The sequence below is a fragment of the Macrobrachium nipponense genome, chromosome 5 (genome assembly GCF_015104395.2).
Source record: "Macrobrachium nipponense isolate FS-2020 chromosome 5, ASM1510439v2, whole genome shotgun sequence".
NCBI classification, from domain to species: domain Eukaryota; kingdom Metazoa; phylum Arthropoda; class Malacostraca; order Decapoda; family Palaemonidae; genus Macrobrachium; species Macrobrachium nipponense.
Genome location: NC_061107.1, coordinates 17,313,003 through 17,332,998, shown reverse-complemented (window position 1 = coordinate 17,332,998; position 19,996 = coordinate 17,313,003). Strand labels below are relative to the sequence as shown.

The following is a 19,996-nucleotide window of genomic DNA, read 5'->3' as shown; positions in this document are numbered from 1 at the left end:
CTTCTCTCTCTCTCAATGAATAAAAACCGATCTCACATAATTACCTAAGGTAATACATTTATTCAAGGACAAAAGGATTAACTAAATAAATCAGGTTCTTAACAAAAGTTTGACTGAATAAATAAAACTGAATAAGTAAAACTTCAAAATCCAAATAATTCATTACCGTTATCCCAATAGTCATGGGGATCGAACTAATCCCGTCCACCTCTTGCTCTACAATAACTAACATTAGTTCAGTCATAAAACGGGTAACTACAAAAGTCATAGTCTCCCCCCCCAAACCCCCCACCCCCCGCCATCATAACCACGGAACTATCTGTTAAGGTTCCAGATAAGTTCCCTCCGCCAGATCTTCTCTGTTCACCTAATTTTGTAAATTTTGTAAATTTCTCTCTTTATGGAAAAAGAATTTCCTTTGCCACTCAAAACTGAAAGCAAAAAATACATACACGCCCCTTCAGTTACACTGAGGGACTCAAGGAATAGCTATCATTTTCCAATGTGGATAAAAAAAAAGTACAAAAATCCTTGAAAAGCTAAGCTTCGTAACACATCCAACCCATACTCCCACTGAGACACTTTGAAGGTTAATAATGTGTGTTTACTCATGGAGAAAATGTGCGGACGGACAGAAAAAGTCGACACAATAGTTTTCTTTTCAGAAAACTAAAACTGAAACTAAAATAATTATCAACAACAAAATCAGAAAGCTTTGAAATATCATAAATTTTTTGTTTTTTAAATGACGTGACTGTATGTCTATTCAAATGTAGCTAACCTTGCAAGCAGTGTTAGTAGGTAAAAAAAAAAAAACCTTTTGGAAAAAAAACTCCCTATCCAACTTGTGATGTTCAGTAAAAATACAATTCAACATTATTATTTTAACCCTTGCGTAACTAACTACCATTAAAAGAAAAAAGAAAAAATCTAAGTCATTTACTCTAATTCTTTAATTATTTGCAGAAAAGTTTTTGTTTTTTTGTGATCATTACTAGTTTAATTGACAATGGGTTCTTTCGGGATCCACAAATTACATGGAGATTTTCTCCATTATGAAATCGGTAACGGTTTTCTCACAAAGTCTTTCTTACTCTATTGTGTTATTGTGATCCGTTTTATATACGATAGTTTAAACAATAATTCTAGTCCCCACTCCTCCACCCCCTCCCGCCCCCCATCTCTCTCTCTCTCTCTCTCTCTCTCTCTCTCTCTCTTATAAAATACTCAGGAACAACGTAGATTTCGATCCTACTACTTTCTCTGAATAATAATAATAATAATAATAATAATAATAATAATAATAATAATAATAATAATAATAATAGCATTCGGCTAAAAAAAGATAAAAGGTCACAGTCATCCCGAACAACAACGTTCAATATCATATACTCCACCAAAGCCACTTAACTTGGGCTAAAGGGACGAGGTCATGCTCGCTGGTGCATCCAATAATAGACCTGATGGAACCGAGCCGAACGTAATACGGTTTGGCGCGAATTTTTATGGCAACCAGAGAGCCATGTTTGGACCGTGAAGGTTAAACATGGTATAATAGATTTAATGGACGATTGCCGTCATAAAGGCTTTCAATAGGGATAAGAGACGAAAAACAGAAAAATATAACCTGTTAATGAAGTATTCTTACAAAGTATAGGTTGTAAAGAGGTCTCAAAATAAATAGATCTGAAATGGAAAGTGTTCCTCAAAGTGTAGGTAATATAGAGGTCACAAAATAGATATATGTGAAATGGAAAGTATTCCTCAAAGTATAGGTTGTACAGAGGTCACAAAAGAAAATATGTCTGAAATTGAAAGTATTCTTCAAAGTATAGGTTGTAAAGAGGTCACAAAATAAATATATCTGAATTTTCACCATATTCTGGACATCGGTGTATGACTATACTGAAAAATACATGAACTCAAGTTTTGCTATGCCTTATCAATACTGTCATTCTAAGCTTGATGAACACATGTTTTCCTAAGCTCCATGAACACTGGTATTCAGAACTCCATGAACACCTGGTATATATTAAATAATAAAGTATAAAATTCACTAATAAGGTTATAAAACGTCACGGATTTACGGTCGTTAAACTACTATCAGTATTCAGTTCGGCTATGCATCTATCGTTAAAATGATCTCGTTCAATAAGAACAGATATTTCATGAAATCTAGGAATTTGTCGTTTTTATGGAGCGCTTTTGAGATGATATGTCAGTATCCATACCTGTAACGGAAATAAAGTTTGTGGTTTGAAAGAGAAAAATATATATGTAAAGATATATATATTTTTACGTTTGAATCCCGGCCTTAAGGGCCCAAATACGTAAAGGAAAATATTTGAGGGAAAATGCAGAATAAATTACTTGAAACCTACCTTAGAAGGATTTATTGTGTTAATTTACTCTAGAAGTCGCCAGAAAACTCAGCTAATTACTTTACACACATTTATTTACAAGAGGCCGTTTAAGGCCTGGAGAAGGAGTAAATGCAGCTTGTCCGCACGGGAGGAACAATATATCTCTCACAAGGGTATGATAGCTGGCTAAAATGAGATTCATGAAAAGCTGGTTTTCAAAAATTATACATATATCTTGCGGTAATGCAGCACTTGCGGGTGCGAAGACTTGGACACGTGTCTCAGGAAATCTGGAAGAAATCCCAGATTAGACACAAAATAATTAAAGAGTTCTTGCACAAGTTACAGTTACTCACTTTGTCTAACACACTGTGGAGTAACTCTTAGTGTTAAATGAAATATTCAATGACTTCATTTGTCTGGGACGATCACAAAAGGGAGGCATGCGGCCATGAGGCAGTGAAGTGAAAATGAACAAAGGAAATGTTCATTTGAGAATTATTGGAGTTTGAATTTTGAAAATGGGGAGTAGTTACCACATAGGAGGTAAAGAACTGGCAATATGACTGATTCACAAGACGTACCTAGGTGCCATAGTAAGCGGGCCTTGGTAGAATGCGGCGTCGGCTTTGTCTCAGGCCTGGGCGCACCAGTAACACCTTGGTAGGCCTAATAGAAGGCAGCTGGCTGGGGACATCCGTCTGAGGTCACGGCTTGGAGCTGACTGAGAGCGACTGCATGGGTTAAGCATGGGTGTTTGGGGGTTAGCTTATCCCCCTTTCCGGCGGGCATTCCTGGAAACAGAGCATATCAGCCAGCAGAAGTTCACAGGAATAAAAGATCTTAGGAGTAGGCCTATGAAGTACCTAGCTACCTACACCCTCCCTTTTGGGATACATCCCTAAGGCTGACAAGAGTCTTTATTTCCCCTTCCCGCAACTACGGCTGGCCTGCTTTGGGTTCCCGCCTAAAATCAGCTGATATTAGGGTAAATGGCTGCTTTTCTAGCAATCAAAATATTTAACTAAATGCTGGGTAGACGAGGAGATCAATAAATGTAACAGCTCCCCCGGTTAAGAAGGCATTCACTCCCTTTCGGGCGTGAAGGCCTTGGCTAAATAAGTTGATCGTCTCGACTACCCAGTTCTCCTACTCTAACTGAGGTTTTTAGAGCAGCGATACGGCTAACTACAGTGGCCTACCTAACTTATAGGTGGAGATGCTAAGTTTATGAACTCTGAATTAATGTAGTCTAGCCTAAGTGAGAACTACTGATCGTCTGTGACGACAGTCTACTCTACCCCTATGTAAGGTTACTTGAAAATTTTACTTGCTACTACCCTAATGCCCTGGTACTAAATTATTAGCCTAACATACTCATTACAGTTAAGTAGAGACGCAATCATTTCAGTGTGCGGTACGCACAGCAGTGGTTTATCGAACCTGAATTGTTAAAGTATGTAAGGTGAGGTAATGATGTATGAGGATGATTAGCAGTTAGTTGTGTACCAGGATGGAAATGGAATGAGGTAATTATGATATTTAAGTGAGGGTTAGTGATACAAGTTCTAGGGGGTTAATACTGGCAGAGATCAGGCTGGCAGGATCACTCTGCAAATGAATGTGACACTGTACTTCGGGCACAGGTGTCAAGGAGAGCATGTGGCTCTTTGGTAAGCTTGTTAATTTGCTACGTCCCTTCCTCTTCTTCTTCTTATTCCTCCAGGGCCTGGCTACACCAGTCCCAGGAGTTGACGGAGGCACCGACTCTGGGGTAAGGCCAGAAACGTCGTCAGGAGCAGGGGCAGTGGTAGCCTGAGAGATTTAAGGAGAACACACCCTACTTCGGTATCTGCAGCAACCTACTGCAGGGGAGGCCCTCACTTCGGCTGCTGCGACAGCCGTCGTAAGGGTAAGACTCCAGGCTGACTCCTGGTCGGGCAGTTCCTGGTCGTCCATAGGAGGTGCGAAGGTAAGGTCTGCCGGAGGTTCATCCTCGGACAACAGAGGTGAGGGTGAAGAAGAATCATGGACTTGAAATTGGCCATGGACTGCGGTATGCTCCATGCCTGTTGGAGGATCTCCTGTAGGAGGATCCTTGATAAGGTTTGGCGCCGGCCCTAGCTCGGGGCCAGGCGCAGAGGTCAAGGTTTGTGGTGGCTCTACGTCCAAGGTGGACGAGCTTGGGCACTGCTCAGTGCTGCCAAGTGGCACTGGCAGAGAGTTGAGGTAGATTGGACCTGTGACGGTAACGGGGGTGCAATACCTCTCAGCAGGCCCTTGGCAATGGGAGACAGAGGCTCCTGTCTCTCGGGGGGGGAAGGCTAAGCCTTGTAGAACATGGACAGGGTCCGCTGCACATAGCTTGCTAGGGCACCTTGGCCAATTCGTGGAGTGCCCTATTACGATACAGGTTTTGCAACGGAACTGTGACTGATCAATCTCCCTCCTTGGTAGAGGGGAAGACTGTTGGTGGCTGTACTTCCCGGAGGAAGTAGGTCTTGGATGGCTCCTTGCTTTGGAGTGATTTGTCGTGGGGCTAGGACCCCTAGGCTTTTTGAACTGTGAGGGAGACTCCTCCTAGGAGGAGGTTGTAAAATTCTGGAATGTAACTTGCAACTGCAAGGGTACAAACTTTGGAGAAGTGAGGTCTGGGTGACTCTCAATTGTACGGTCGGAAGGATCAGCTTGATATGGTTGATGCCTTCAATGGTGTTGAGTTGACATCTGTCAATGTTAGCCCCTCGGGGGATTCAATCTTCCTGTATCAGGGAGATTTGAGCGCCAGAGTCATCGTAGGCTATGACGTGGCTTGGCGGACGATTACTTTGGAGGGGTGCAACGGTTATAGGGCCCTTAGCTGGGGGTCCTAGTGAGGAAGAATTTGTAACTGCCATTGCGATGGCGGGAATATTGTGATTAGTGCACCCTCCGTAATTGCAGACATGTGACCTTGCGGCCACAGTCTCGCAGAAACTTGTTCCAGAACGTCTTCCGTGGCACTGGACGATAAGGCCGAGATGACACCACAGGTTGCGAATCTGGGAGTCACCAAGGCTGGCAGTGTGGTCTGGCAGCCGGTGAAAAGTCCTCTCTGGTAGTGATTTGACGTGGGGAGGTTAAAGAATCCTCTGTTGAATCACCCTCGGAAACAAGTTCGGGGTTAACTGGTTGGCTCACTCCCGAAATGGAGGAGGTAGGCGGTGAAATGGTAAGAGGCTGGCAGGATGCGGCAGGAATTTCTAGCTCTGGCACTGGATCAGGACCAGGCTCACAAATAGAAATGATGTCGGGTGACATTGGAGGCACTAGCCTCTGAATACGAAACTGATAATTGATTATTTGGCATGCTGCAGGGGTCCGGTGCATCTGGTAGTGGGAACTGCGTCCAGGGGAGATACGGCTTCAGGAGATCTCGGCCCAATATCACCTGATAAACGTCATGAAATTTATCAACCACGCCCAGGCGGCACAATGTGGTTTCCCTGGTCTCCTGGTCCCATAAGGGCATTTGCACCTTCAGAAGGATTGAAGGAACAGAATAGAGGTTGCCATCTATCCATTCAAACTGAATGGCTTCATTCTTCTGGATTTTGGCTGGGGAAGACATTTCTCTTAGGCTGCAGCAGAGGCTCGGATATGGTTAGAAATAATGGTGGCCAGGAATAGTACTGGATGGAATGGGAGTGCCTACTTGGTAACGTGGCACTCATTTGGAAATGGGTTCTGCAATTGTGGTAATGAAAAGTCTGAAAAGACTGGGTGCTCTGTGGCACTGGGGAAGTGTCCTGTAAGTTGGTGGCACTTCTGGAATGGCACCTTCTAATGAGGTGAGAAAATCAAATGGAGTGTGCGGTGTACGTCACACTTAAGGGCGTTCCTAACTTGGGAGACCGCTGGAAAATGGGCAAACCTGTAGGTCCAATACAGTGCACGGCACTTATGGAGGCGTTCCTTGATGTAGTGATCCTAAATGGTGGATACACTAATGAAATAGGCGTTCCGTAATGACGGACACACAGTTGAATAGCTATGTACAGGTGCAGCAGCACTATGAGGAGGCGTTCCTTTTTGACAGCATTAGGGCTGGTATGCGGCACTTCGAAGGCGTTCCCTTGTTGAGTGTTCCAAAGGATCACTGATCCTTGGTACTATGGACACACTAATGAATTGGGCGTTCTGTAAGGATGGACACGCAGGTAAAGAGCTACCTGTACGTCTGTACAGGTGCACGGCACTTAAAGGAGGCGTTCCATGATTGCACTGGTAGCGTGCTGGTGTGTCCTGTTGGACGACACTAAATGCAGTATACTCAAATATACTGAAGAGAAATGGCACTCTGTTCGTGGCAGAGTGTAATGGTGGAGGAGAGAAGGTAAAAGGTGGGAGTACTTCAGCAGCCAGTCGATGGACAGTGCCGCGAACTTAGTGGCACATAAAATGGTAAGACCTGACGCGCACTGGTGGTGGCCAGTCCTAGACTGGTAACGACTTCCTTAATGGAAGTAATGAGGTTGCGGTAGCACACTGTGCGGTTTGTGCTTGCGGTATACGCAAGTCTTTTGGGATAAAGAAATGGAATAGACCACTCAGGCAACGACAGGTAATGGTAATTTTGGAAATGCTCAGTCCTTGGCTGAAGTACTCGGTAAATGACAAAATGCTTGCAAACTGCATGTTACATGCGTATAAGTAATAGACATAGTACTCTTGGCTTTTGGAATAATAGGTTTTCTCTCTCTCTCTGAGAGGGCGAAATTGATATATGACAAAACTCCTTGTATTGTTTATTTGAAAACTACTAATAATGTTAGTTTAATATGATGCAACTTGCTTTAAATGATCTTACGTTAAAGTTTTGGAAGAATTGTGTTTGAATAAGTTTTAGGAAAACAGAATGCGCTAGTGAGGAACAATGTTTACGTTACTGTAAAGAGTTACGTTTTCATATGAAATTTACAACGCCGCGTTTTGCGTTAACAATTCTTTTAATGTAATCTACTTTTAAGATTTACGTTAACTTTACGTAAGTTTCCTAGGTCCATGTGACAAGTGAAAATGACGGTAAGGATTTTAAGATGAAAACGTTAGCAAACATTTGTAAATGGAAAAGGTTACATTAAGTCCGAAGTGAAATGAAACTTTCGCCCAGCGAGTCGGGAGAGTGATGCGAGGTGAAACGTGTGGTGAGGCTAGCAGAGCGGGCTACTACCCGCAATGTGAATCAGCTGATTTTCTGTAAACGCGAAAGCGATTTGCAACACGAAATTCTAATTTCTTATTCAAAGCAAAGCAGCATTAAATTTTCTGGCAGAATGATCGATGCTAGTACGGCGATTGATATAGTATTTTTACGATAAAACTTCAAGACTTGCGTTACTTGCTTAAATCGTTGAGATAATGCTTAAAGGGATGAATGCTTTGCTTTGTGAGAACGAGGTTGGCTGGCAGGCCTGAGAGAGCGCATGCACCAAGCTGAGAGCTGGCAGGCTAAGCGGTTACCAGCACTTGGAATGAAAACTAAGTAAAAACGAATTCCCCTAACATATCACAGACAAAAGAATTGTACACTTCTTTTGCCGTAACTATTAGTAGAACACTCCTAACTAGCTAGGCTTGCTAAAACATGCAATAAACCCTGGCAAAGCACTTCCTAGTTTGAACTAGTACTTTCTGGCATCTATCTTACCCGCACAATACAAAATAACAGAATTTGCCCGGCGCTCTGGCCGTTACAATAATAATATTTCTACTTAACACTCTTTTAAACCACTTCTAAAATAATTCCTTAATGTACCTGAAGCTAACATTGGTTATAAATTACATATTATATGAATGATTTGCCTTACTGTGAGGTCGTGTGTGTCTCCCGCTGCAAGTGTGCTTTTGATTTACGCTTTGTAAAATCATTTACAGTTTTACGTTGTACAAGGGATAACACAATTAGAAGCTTTTTAAAGCAAGGTAGGTTCGAATCCATGGCGAGATGCGCCATTTTTACGTTTGAATCCCGGCCTTAAGGGCCCAAATACGTAAAGGAAAATATTTGAGGGAAAATGCAGAATAAATTACTTGAAACCTACCTTAAAAGGATTTATTGTGTTAATTTACTCTAGAGGAGGTTGCCAGAAAACTCAGCTAATTACTTTACACATATCTATTTACAAGAGACCGTTTAATGGCCTGGAGAAGGAGTAAATGCAGCTTGTCCGCACGGAGGAACAATATTATCTCTCACAAGGGTATGATAACTAGCTAAAATGAGATTCATGTAAAAGCTGGTTTGAAAATTATTCATATTATCTTGCGGTAATGCAGCACTTGCAGGTGCGAAGACTTGGACAATGTAGGGCTCAGGAAATCTGGAAGAAATCCCAGATTTGACACAAAATAATTAAAGAGTTCCTTGCACAAGTTACAGTTACTCACTTTGTCTAACACACTGTGGAGTAAACTCTTAGTGTTAAATGAAATATTCAATGACTTCATTTGTCTGAGGACGATCACAAAAGGGAGGCATGCGGCCATGAGGCAGTGAAATGAACAAAGGAATGTTCATTTGAGAATTAGGAGTTTGAATTTGAAAATGGGGAGTAGTTACCACTAGGAGGTAAAGAACTGGCAATATGACTGATCACAAGACGTACCTTGGTGCCATAGTAAGGCGGGCCTTGGTAGAATGCGGTGTCGGCTTTGTCCCAGGCCTGGGCGCACCAGTAACGCCTTGTAGGCCTAATAGAAGGCTGCTGGCTGGGGACATCCGTCCGAGGTCACGGCTTGGAGCTGACTGAGAGCGACTGCATGGGTTAAGCATGGTGGTGGGGGTCAGCTTATACCCTTTCCGGTGGCATTCCTGGATACAGAGCATATCGCCAGCGAAAAGATCTTAGGAGTAGGCCTATGAAGTACCTAACTACCTACACCCTCCCTTTTGGGATATGTCCCTAAGGCTGACAAGAGTCTTTTTTATTTCCCCCTTCCCGCAACTACGGCTGGCCTGCTTTGGGTTCCTGCCTAAAATCAGCTGATATTAGGGTAAATAACTGTTTTTCTAGCAATCAATATATTTAACTAAATGCTGGGTAGACGAGCAGATCAATAAAATGTAACAATAATATATATATATATATATATATATATATATATATATATATATATATATATATAATATATATATAATATATTTATATATATATATATATATATATATATATATATATATATATATATATATATATATATATATATATATATATATATATATATATATATATAGATATATATATATAGTATAATATATATATATATATATATATATATATATATATATACATATATATATGTATATATATAATAGTACTATACATAAATATATATATATATTATATAACCTTGATTGTTATACCGCCATCTATATCTCAAGGAATTTACGAAAGTGAAGAGAAAATCTACGAAGAATTTCCCGAAGGCAATGACTTCGGTAAGACAGCTCTCGCATGAACCCTAGTAATTATTCTTAATGGTTTTTACTGCAGTCATGAAGATTCCCAGAACTGGTAACTAGGCAATCAGGCAATATAAGGAATTACTAATGAGGGCAAACGGTTCAGTCAATGACTTCCATCCTGGCATCCTTCCGATGCTCTTTAAAAGTCTTTTAGCCTTTTTTAGAATTAGTTTTAGAAATTGTATATTTTAAAGGCGCCATTTTCTTTGATTTTATATTAAAAGTGAAATTACCAGTATACTGTTGTTTTCGACTTTGTAATTAATTTTGTGGCCATTGTATATTTGCATTTTTTTTCGGTAATTTTTATATTCATGTGATTACTGCATAAAAGTTCATTTTCCACCGTATTTTGGTTTTCAATTGAACCTATATGAAATTTTATCCTTCCTTCCATTTAGGAATCGACCTATGTTGCAAGTTCCCACGATGATTTCAAAGGATTAAACCTAGCAGAAATTCCCGAAATCCACCTCCGAGAAAAGTATATCCACTCAATAATAAATTGCAAATAATTCACCTCAAAAAACAATTCAATTTCCTTAGTGACGGATCAGATTCTTCAACTTTTTAGGAGATGACTTTGGAATTCACTTGGCAGGACAAGATAGACTTTTGGTAGATTCAATTGTTCCCTTTCTTCAGACGCACTTTATTTAACCTTACCTACAGAAATTCCTGTGAGAAAGAGTTACAAAATTATTCTTACTAACTTCTTCAAGACAAGATGAAACCTAATTCACATTAAAAAAATGGCACCTAACATTACAAACAGCGCAGAGAGCACTATTCAAAAATGGCGAAAAATGAGGCTTTTTACCATTGTGATCGTTGGACACATCAATCAACAGTCATGTCAATGTTTGGAGAACTTCACCGCGCATGCGCAGGATTTGGGATTCAGTAACAAACACACGAGAGGAAAGAGGAACATAAATAATAACTAAACGAGCTGAATATAAATGTGAGTTCTTGCGACACCTGTTGTTTAGTAAACGTTTTGTTTCATCTACATCTGGTAAATTTTTCCAAGACGGGCATAAAATAAAACTGCATTTTACAAAGCTCGTAATATCGTCATTTATGTTTCACCATTTATTCTCACCATAGATCTAAAAGCAATTCTAATGCCAGTACACACACGATCCATAAATATACAACCGCACACACGCGCCCATGTTTATGCATATATATATATATATATATATATATATATATATATATATATATATATATATATATATATATAATATATATATATATATATATACACCTTTTCATGTAGTCAAGGCTTATTCATTAAGACACCCAAGCTACTGTCATCTACTCTATTCGCTCTCATTTAAATTTCATAGGACGAGTCATCACTTTTTCACCAACACTTAGCTAGGACTTGCAATTTTTCTTTTTAAATCCTCCGCCTATGACAACATAAGAACTGAAATTCAGGCTACTACTTTCCATCATACGTTCCGGGTCCCTTGTCTGATCTGGAAAGAAATGAAACTTTTGTAATTTTATTTATATATCTATATATATATATATATATATATATATATATATATATATATATATATATATATATATATATATATATATATAATATGTAGGAGTTTCACCAGGGATTCTCTTGCATTTCATGACAAATTATCATTATTAAAATATATCTGATCAGCAGCCTTTGCTCATACTCTCTCTCTCTCTCTCTCTCTCCTCTCTCTCTCTCTCTCTCTCTTCTCTCTCTCTCTCTATATATATATATATATATATATATATATATATATATAATATATATATATATATATAAATGTCTCGAAGGAAATTGAACCAGTCGAGTGGAACTAGGTCTGTCGACTTACTGTCCTTTACTTGAAGCTAACTACCTAAGTAAAGGACAGTAAATCAAAAGGCCTAGCTACACGCCGATGTTTCCCTTACCATCGTAGTAGTTGCCTTTATTTACATTATTCATCATGTTTCCTATTTTCGTGATCCAGTTATACACACACACACATACCGCACATATGTAAATATATAGTATGTATGTGCCATTCCTGCAATTATTTGCATTCTACTTGTTTTTGAATCGCCCGAATTTCACGATCTTGTTTTATAGCTCTTGTTTGCCATGGGTCCTAAAACCCCCTTTATTTAAGAGCCGAATTATACTTCTCTTCTGCAGATAAATTTGGCATAGAATTCTACTACTTGGGTCAAACTTACTACCTGAGTCCAAACCTCAAATTCAGATGGACACAGAGTAACGACATTAAAATCATTGAAACTCAAGTGATATTAAGGGTAACACAACTCTGTTCATTTAAAAGTTAAATGATGACAAAACACAAACGAAAATGCTATAGAAATAAAATATCATAGCCATCGATTCCAGGTTCGTTGTATGACTGCGTCAACTATTGGGCTAACAGAAATTCACTCTCTTTGCGCTTTGGTAAAAGGGAAAAGAATAAAATGACATTTTTATTGGAGAACCTGATATGCAAACTGGGAACATTTGAGGGAAATAAGAGAAGGTAGATACGAAGGGGGTCGGGGTGGGGGTGCGGCGGGGGACGGGAAGTGTAGGAAAGCAAAATTAAATTTTAAGAAGGAAATTTATTTTTGACTCAATTTGACGGATGATCTTGAAATACCCGTCAGCTCTGTAATACTGATAGTTTGGATCGATTGTGTGTTTGGGTTTGGGGTTGGGGGGGGGTGGGGGGTGGGGGGGCGTGTGGTTAGTTAGGTGGGTAAGTATTCGGGTGCATGTCGGTAAGTGCGTATATTATTCATTAAGGTTTTAAATTCAGTAAAGAAACTAAATATTTGGGCAACAATTGTTTGAAAATCTTTAACTTAAGAAAATGATGGTCACTTCAGAAAATAACAACAAATGACATTAAAGCATTCCTGTTAATATTTTTGGAAGATTGGACTTTGAACATGCGGGTCAATTTGTTAAATAAGAAAAAGTAGGGCGTCGATAATATTTACAACTAACATAGCTTTAACTGATGAAACTGAAACGTAGACTTGAGAGAATTATTTGTTTTTTTAGGAAATGAGCAGAGTTTATAGCAACATTTAACAAAGATAAAGTTAAAAGTTAAATGGGAAGCAAGGTGATGGAGAGAGAGAGAAAAATAGAATAATGGATTAAATAATGCAAAAAGGTTGCTCTTTCTCAGCAGATGATGTATAAAGAATCAGTTTAACCATTAACACTGAAGCATAGATGTATACAGATTGTGATGCCGATTCGCCTTCATGATTATGAAGTGTGGCTATTACGGTGCAGAGAGAGAGAGAGAGAGATGAGAGAGAGAGAGAGCGAGAGAGAGAGAGAGGAGAGAGAGAGAGAGAGGTCTGAACGTTATTACGGTGAAGTGTTTGTGCTGTGTAAGCAAAAAGGCAATCAGTGATGGAAATATATCACAAAATATATATCACAAGGAGAGTGAGCTACGTCACATGGAGAGAGTGAAGGGTTAAAAAGTATTCTTTAAGGGAATAAATACTAAGGGATATTAGTGAGTAAAAGGATCTTAGAATATAAAGACTTGGATTAATGGAATTTCGCCTAAAAAGCCAAGCACTGGGTTGCAATTAAGTCAATTCAGCCATAAAAAATATTACAAGGAGAGAGTTTGAGTGGTTGGACAGCAAGAGAGAGAGAGAGAGAGAGAGGCAGAGAGGAGAGAGACAGAGAGACAGAACGAAAGAGAGCAGACAGAGAGACAGAAAATAGAGAGAGAGAGAGAGAGAGAGAGCGGAGAGAGAGAGAAGAATGAGAGGAGAGAGAGAGGCCTATAAAATAAATGAGATGAAACAAAAAATAATCCCACGGCGAATTCTTTTTATCAAATAAGAACAAACGACTACATTGAAGAGAAATAAAGAATATAAAGAAGGTTAGGATAAGTGAAGTGACATATCAAGGGTAACTGGGAAGGTTATAGGTCATTTGGAAAGAATAGGTGACGAAAGGCTTAGAAAAAGGGTTTTGTAATTCAAGATCGTTCGAGGAGGATGCAAAGGAATAACCAGAAACCTCTGGGGAAACAGGAGCGATAAATTGCACACAACATAAAGGTGAAATGAACAATATGAGGAATGAATTTGGCTGTGCTGTTGTAGAAGCTAGTTAATTTTTACATTATTTTTACATGAAATAAAACCCACATAGATTTGCAAGTTTTCTAAGAAGGGTTTAACTGCAGTAACCATTGTCGTATATTTTCTTGAAACCATCAGTTTTGTTTTATTAAAAAAAAAAAAATCTTAACGATGAAAAATATACGCATATCTCACTAGAAGAAAGGCATTGAAAATCTTACAGAGAATATTTTGTTTCATAGTTCAAATATTCAGTGCATGTAAAATGGTCCTGAGCTATTTTCTTTGCTGGTTGAAATAAACTTAAATAAACTTGGTAGAATCGATTCTTTCATTGACTTTTTAAAACATTTCTACGAGACACTAAAATAAAGAATGTAAAGCCATGGAATTAAAAAAAATTCACATATCTTGCGATTGGAGTGTAGGGGAAAAGGAGATAAAACCAAGATAAAATATAAAGATCTGCAATATCAGTGACGATGACACTCTCACCTGTCCATTGGAGTCTAATAATATAAAAAGAGATTATCAAATAAAATAAAATTACGTCGAAGCTAATATCAGTCAGGATGCAGCGATTACATCTCGTTTACGACGAATCTCGTCGTCGATCATAAACATTAAGAGCATTGATGAGGCGTTTTCATTAAAGCAATGTATAATCACCGTAACAAGAACCTGATATCTGGAAATAATACTTCTGACAGCAGCTGCGTCACACGTATTACATGCATTAGTTTATATTACTGTTTCTCCTTCCAAACTCATTTCGAAATGAATGTATCAGCGCTATTAGTTTCACAATACGAATGACGCTAATTTGCTAGTTATGAATATCCATAGTGGCACTCTTTATTGAAAATGATGATGGTAGAGTGATGAATCTGTGACCTGTTTGGTGACGAAACAAAGAAGAGAATCAGTATCGTTTGACAATATAATAACGTAACTCAACAGGAGATTCGTGGTGTATTTTTCTGAATGATGGATTGTGTGTTGAAGACTTTTCTCCATTTGTTCGTAAGAGTTTATTTTTTTATCCCTGATATCTTCGCAGAACTCGAGAGGTCTACTACAAACCATACACCCCACTGTAGGAGTGTAAGGGTGTATATGTATGTATATAGGTATGTATGTGCGCGTTTTTTTTAAAGTGGCCAGTCTTACATTATCGTCAAATGCGTCTAATATCAAACCCCTTGCTCTCTGAAGTGTCTGTTGTGACGTTCTCTGGAGGTGAAATTTAGTCCCATAGGAGAGTTGTATCTCCTTCGCTATTGGTCGTCTGCTCTAAAATATTACTTAAAATCGGAAACAAGACAGAAGTCTCTGCAAAGACGTGAACGCAGAGAAAAAAAACCTTTTTAATTCATTGATTGGACGTACTTTTACAGTCAATACTTTATTTATATAAAATGGCAATTCATTTCATAAAGTCTTAGAGTTAAATCCTGTGACCTCACATGACAAATTAATGTCAACTTAACCTGCCATCATCCCCAGTAATGACACAGTGACTTCTCAGAAGAAAAAGACAACTGAATAATGTTAAATACAAAATATATTGACTAAAGAGGGCATTGCAAGTCCCTCAGTAACGTAAATGCGTCATAGGTCGTTCACCTTTCGGAATTACCTCCACAACTCTGACCATCTGTTCAACGCCCTCTCCAGGGGGACTCCTAAGGAACTCCCATTATTCATCATGGGAACCCTTCCAGCTTTTGATCATACTGGAAGCCTCGTTCAGAGTCATACATAAATCTTCATTCAAAATTCAGAGATAATCCTCTTACGAAGTTTCATCTGCCAATGAATTCAACGGGAATCAATAAAATGTGTGAAATGGAGAAAGGGAATAACGCTATGAATTCTTTGCATCAGATGGATTCAGATCTGTTGGGTCATCATTAATGTTTTATTGCTTTTGTCCCTTTTCTTGCTCTTTCCAAAACGATGCAACCACTGCTACTACTACTACTACTACTACTACTACTATTACGACAACAACAACTACTGCCACTACTACTACTGCCACTACTACACTACTACTTCAACTACTACTACCACAACATCAACAACAACAACTACTACTACTACCACTACAACGACTGTAACTACTAACACTAACTCAACAATAACACCAATAACCACTATTACTACCACAACAACAGCAACAACTACAACACAACCACTACTTACCACAACAATATCAACTACTACTACTGCTACTACAACAACTAACTACTACTACTATTATAACTACTACCACAACACACTCAACAACTACTACTACCACAACAACATCAACAACACTACTACTACTACAAAAAACAACAACAATACTGCTACTATAACAACAACTACTACTACTACTACTACTATAACATCAACAACTAAAAATACTACTACTTCAACAAGTACTTCTACTACTAGCTAGCTATTTAATTAGTATATTACTATGCATAAAAGTAATCTACATATGTCGGAGCAAAACAAACGTAGTAATATGAGAGAGAGAGAGAGAGAGAGAGAGAGAGAGAGAGAGAGAGAGAGAGAGTTAGTTACTTAATCAACTTAGTGTTATTTTACTACTACTTCAATAATATATAAACCAGACTACTTAATGGTAAATGATAAAATAGTACATGAGATATAGCGTAATATGGGTGACTGACTGACCATAGTCATAATATGAATTGGTAATATCTGGAAATTATGATTTCTCTGTCATTCGTAATACTAGACACTTTTAAGCAGGCAATTAGTTATAGTAACTTTTATGCAAATATTTTAAATACATACCTTTTCAGAAGATTGCGAATGTTATATTTTCAATCCTCTCTAATAGATAATACACAAAAAATGCAATATCTCATGGTTTATCTTTTTCATGAGTTTCAGATTTTCATTTAAAATGACACCTTGTAACAGGTGCTAGGCAACTGCTGATGATAAAAACTGTTCACTGACTTTCACACTGTCAGAAGTACATATTTCTTTCGGATGGGCTCAGTGCACGAAATTAAATAGCCGTATAATAATAAGAGTTATAATGTACAAAAAAATTCTTACACCGTTTCTTCGCAGCTGACTTCTTTAATAAAAGATGGGGATTTCGTTACTATCAAATATTTCGTGTTAAAGAAGGTCGTACTTTCAGACTCAAAGTGTGTTGAATTAGCTATCTTGTTATATATAAAAAAAAAAAAACTCATATTCAACGAGTTGGAAAAGTGTCGAGATTTGAAAACAATCTTGAAACAAACTAGAAAGGAATATGTGGAACCAACCCTGAAATAAAATTATCTAAAAAAAAAAATATAGAATACACCAAAGTTTCTTCGGCGCGATCGAGTTTTCTGTACAGTTATAATCAAGGCCACTGAACACAGATCTATCTTTCGGTGCTCTCAGTATAATGCTGCATATGCCACGGCCCCATAGGTGGCCTGTCCTGTATCGTCGCCAGACGCACGATCATGGATAACTTTAACCATAAGTAAAATAAAAGCTACTGAGGCTAGATAGCTGCAATTTCGTATGTTTGATGATTGGAGGGTGGATGATCAACATACCAATTTGCAGCCCTCTAGCCTCGGTAGTTTATAAGATCTGAGGGCGAATAGCAAAAATGCGGACGGACATACAAATAGCCACCTCAGCAATTTTTCTCTTACAGAAAACTAAAATGGCCTTCAGAAAACTAAAATGGCCTTCAAGATACCAAAAGCAAAACCAAAGCCAAGAAAAGATACAATCGTACGTTTTCAGAACTTTTAATTTTGTATGGCAAGTTGGAACGATGACCGTGACGTAAAATGCTGTACCTACCTCTCTGTTACACGCTAATAACTGAAAGCTACCTCAGGGATTTCTATATTTAAATCGTCATCAAATATTAAAAAACAAGACTAAATTTGCTACAGAAACGTCAAGGCTTTGAAAAAAAGTGGGTTCAGAAATATTCAAAATTTTGAACAATGTATAAATCTCGTGGGAAATGAAGAACTGACGTTTATTTCAAAATATATGTAGCAAGGACAAATGGAAAACATATTAAAAATATTGTAGTCTTTATTTTTTTATTTTAATTTTTTTTTTTTTTTTGTAGAGGGTCATGTAGAACTTTAGTAGAACAACTCGGAGGGAGGTATGACCTTTTGTGGAAGTTTCCAGAGGGCGAAGGATCTTTAGTCTTCAGGTGAAGTACGACTGTGGCAGTGACCAATTTTACACACACACATAGATGTGCATATATATATAAGAGATATAGGAGATAGAGAGATAATTAGATATAGAGAGAGATTATAGATAAGAATTATATATAAGTATATATAGATATATATATATATATATGATATATATATATATAATATATACATACACACACACACACACACACACATATATATATATATATATATATATATATATATATATATATATATATATATATATATATATATATATATATATATATATATATATATATATATATATATATATATATATATATATATATATATCTATATATATATATATATATATATATATGTACAGACGGCCAACGAAGAATTGGCGTAGTTTCTTAATTCATTGTTCGTTATGGAAGTATTGCCATATGCAGGTGCCAGATTATTTACTTAACAATAAATAACATTTCCTTTCAAAGGTGCTATACTTGAAATACATTAGAACTGAGTAGACTTATTCAATGTATTAAAGATAATTATTTTGCAAAGTAAGGAAAATATATACCGATGGGTCCACGATTTCTAATTTTATTCTCAACTCTAACTTCGTGACAGCATACCGAAGATTTTGATTTGAAGTTGGCTTTGCTGCCGCTCGAGTCTTGACTCAACGTATCGTACTGCACTGGGGTGTTGTCCTTTCGTCTCCTACAGCCGATAAATAATACATCAAGGCGTTAACATTCTTTGAAAACGATGTTTAATTAAACTAATTTTGTCCTTTGATCAATAAAATAATTTGCATGACATAATATTCAGTGGGCCTAAATTGGACTTCTGTTTTTCCCACATAATTTGCCTAGGTCTATTTTCAGCAGTATACTCTCTCGGATACGTAAATATTAATGAATATTTAAATCGACAATATATATATATATATATATATATATATATATATATATATATATATATATATATATATATATATATATATATATACTATATATATATATATATATATATATATAATTAATCTGCTTGATTTGACTATTCCCGTTATTCTTGTTTTATTAGCCATGTTCGCCTTTCTTCTTATCCTTTTCATAATTGCTTAACATAATTAACTCGGACCTAGCTATTCAAAGTCAAAAACCAATCATAAAAAATCAAACGAATATAATTCAGTCTTATTTTTTATCGAATTCCTTGCATATCATCCTGTTTCATTTAGACACCTTGGAAAGCTGTGGGAGTCAAAACTGACGAATACATTAAGAAAGGCTTACTTTCCTTAAAGCTTTCTTAGGTTGATTTTTTTGTAGCTATTCATTTCTTTTAAATAGAAATTAATTCAAATTGGTTTCACATGTATAGCTACTAGACCTACTACAATAAGCATATTATAAGTAGCTGAAAGGATAAGAAATATGAAAGGTGACGTTCTCGTTTAAGTCTATTTCATATGTTTTTTTTTTCTTTCAAGAAAAACCTACTGCTTTAATCAAGGGTTGCTCTTTGACGGCTACAGGGTGTAACACGAGTGTATGCACATTTTGTGGAATGAAAGATAAAGTTTCTTTGAACAGAAAATAATTTATAAACCTGCATTTTAAGGTGTCCGTTGTCGGTGCTGGGAATTTTAAAATAACCGTTATCATTAGTGGTGCTTTCACGAGGAGTTCGTAGTGAGAAGTCGGATCTAGTCGCCTGAGATGTAGAAGAGAGCGGAGGTTGCGTATAGGAGTGATGGAACGATTAGGCCGATGTTAATAAAGTATCTCCCAATAAAATGTATTCTTTAGGTTTTG

The 19,996-nt window shown here is 37.5% G+C and overlaps 1 protein-coding gene across 1 annotated transcript; it reads left to right on the top strand.

Annotated features, from left to right (window-relative positions):
- The first annotated feature begins 12,639 nt into the window (after nt 1-12,639).
- LOC135215730 (integumentary mucin C.1-like) lies at nt 12,640-16,432 on the top strand. The gene is made up of 3 exons (XM_064250686.1): nt 12,640-12,645; nt 15,050-15,093; nt 15,877-16,432. The coding sequence occupies exons 1-3, from the start codon at nt 12,640-12,642 to the stop codon at nt 16,430-16,432; spliced, it is 606 nt and encodes a 201-aa protein (XP_064106756.1).
- The last annotated feature ends 3,564 nt before the right edge of the window (nt 16,433-19,996 follow it).

Bases quoted from the DNA above. Each gene is read 5' to 3' on its own strand.
- LOC135215730 (XM_064250686.1), top strand. The intron at 15,094-15,876 runs GTAAGGGTGTAT...TCTTTGCATCAG, and splicing joins ATACACCCCACTGTAGGAGT to ATGGATTCAGATCTGTTGGG.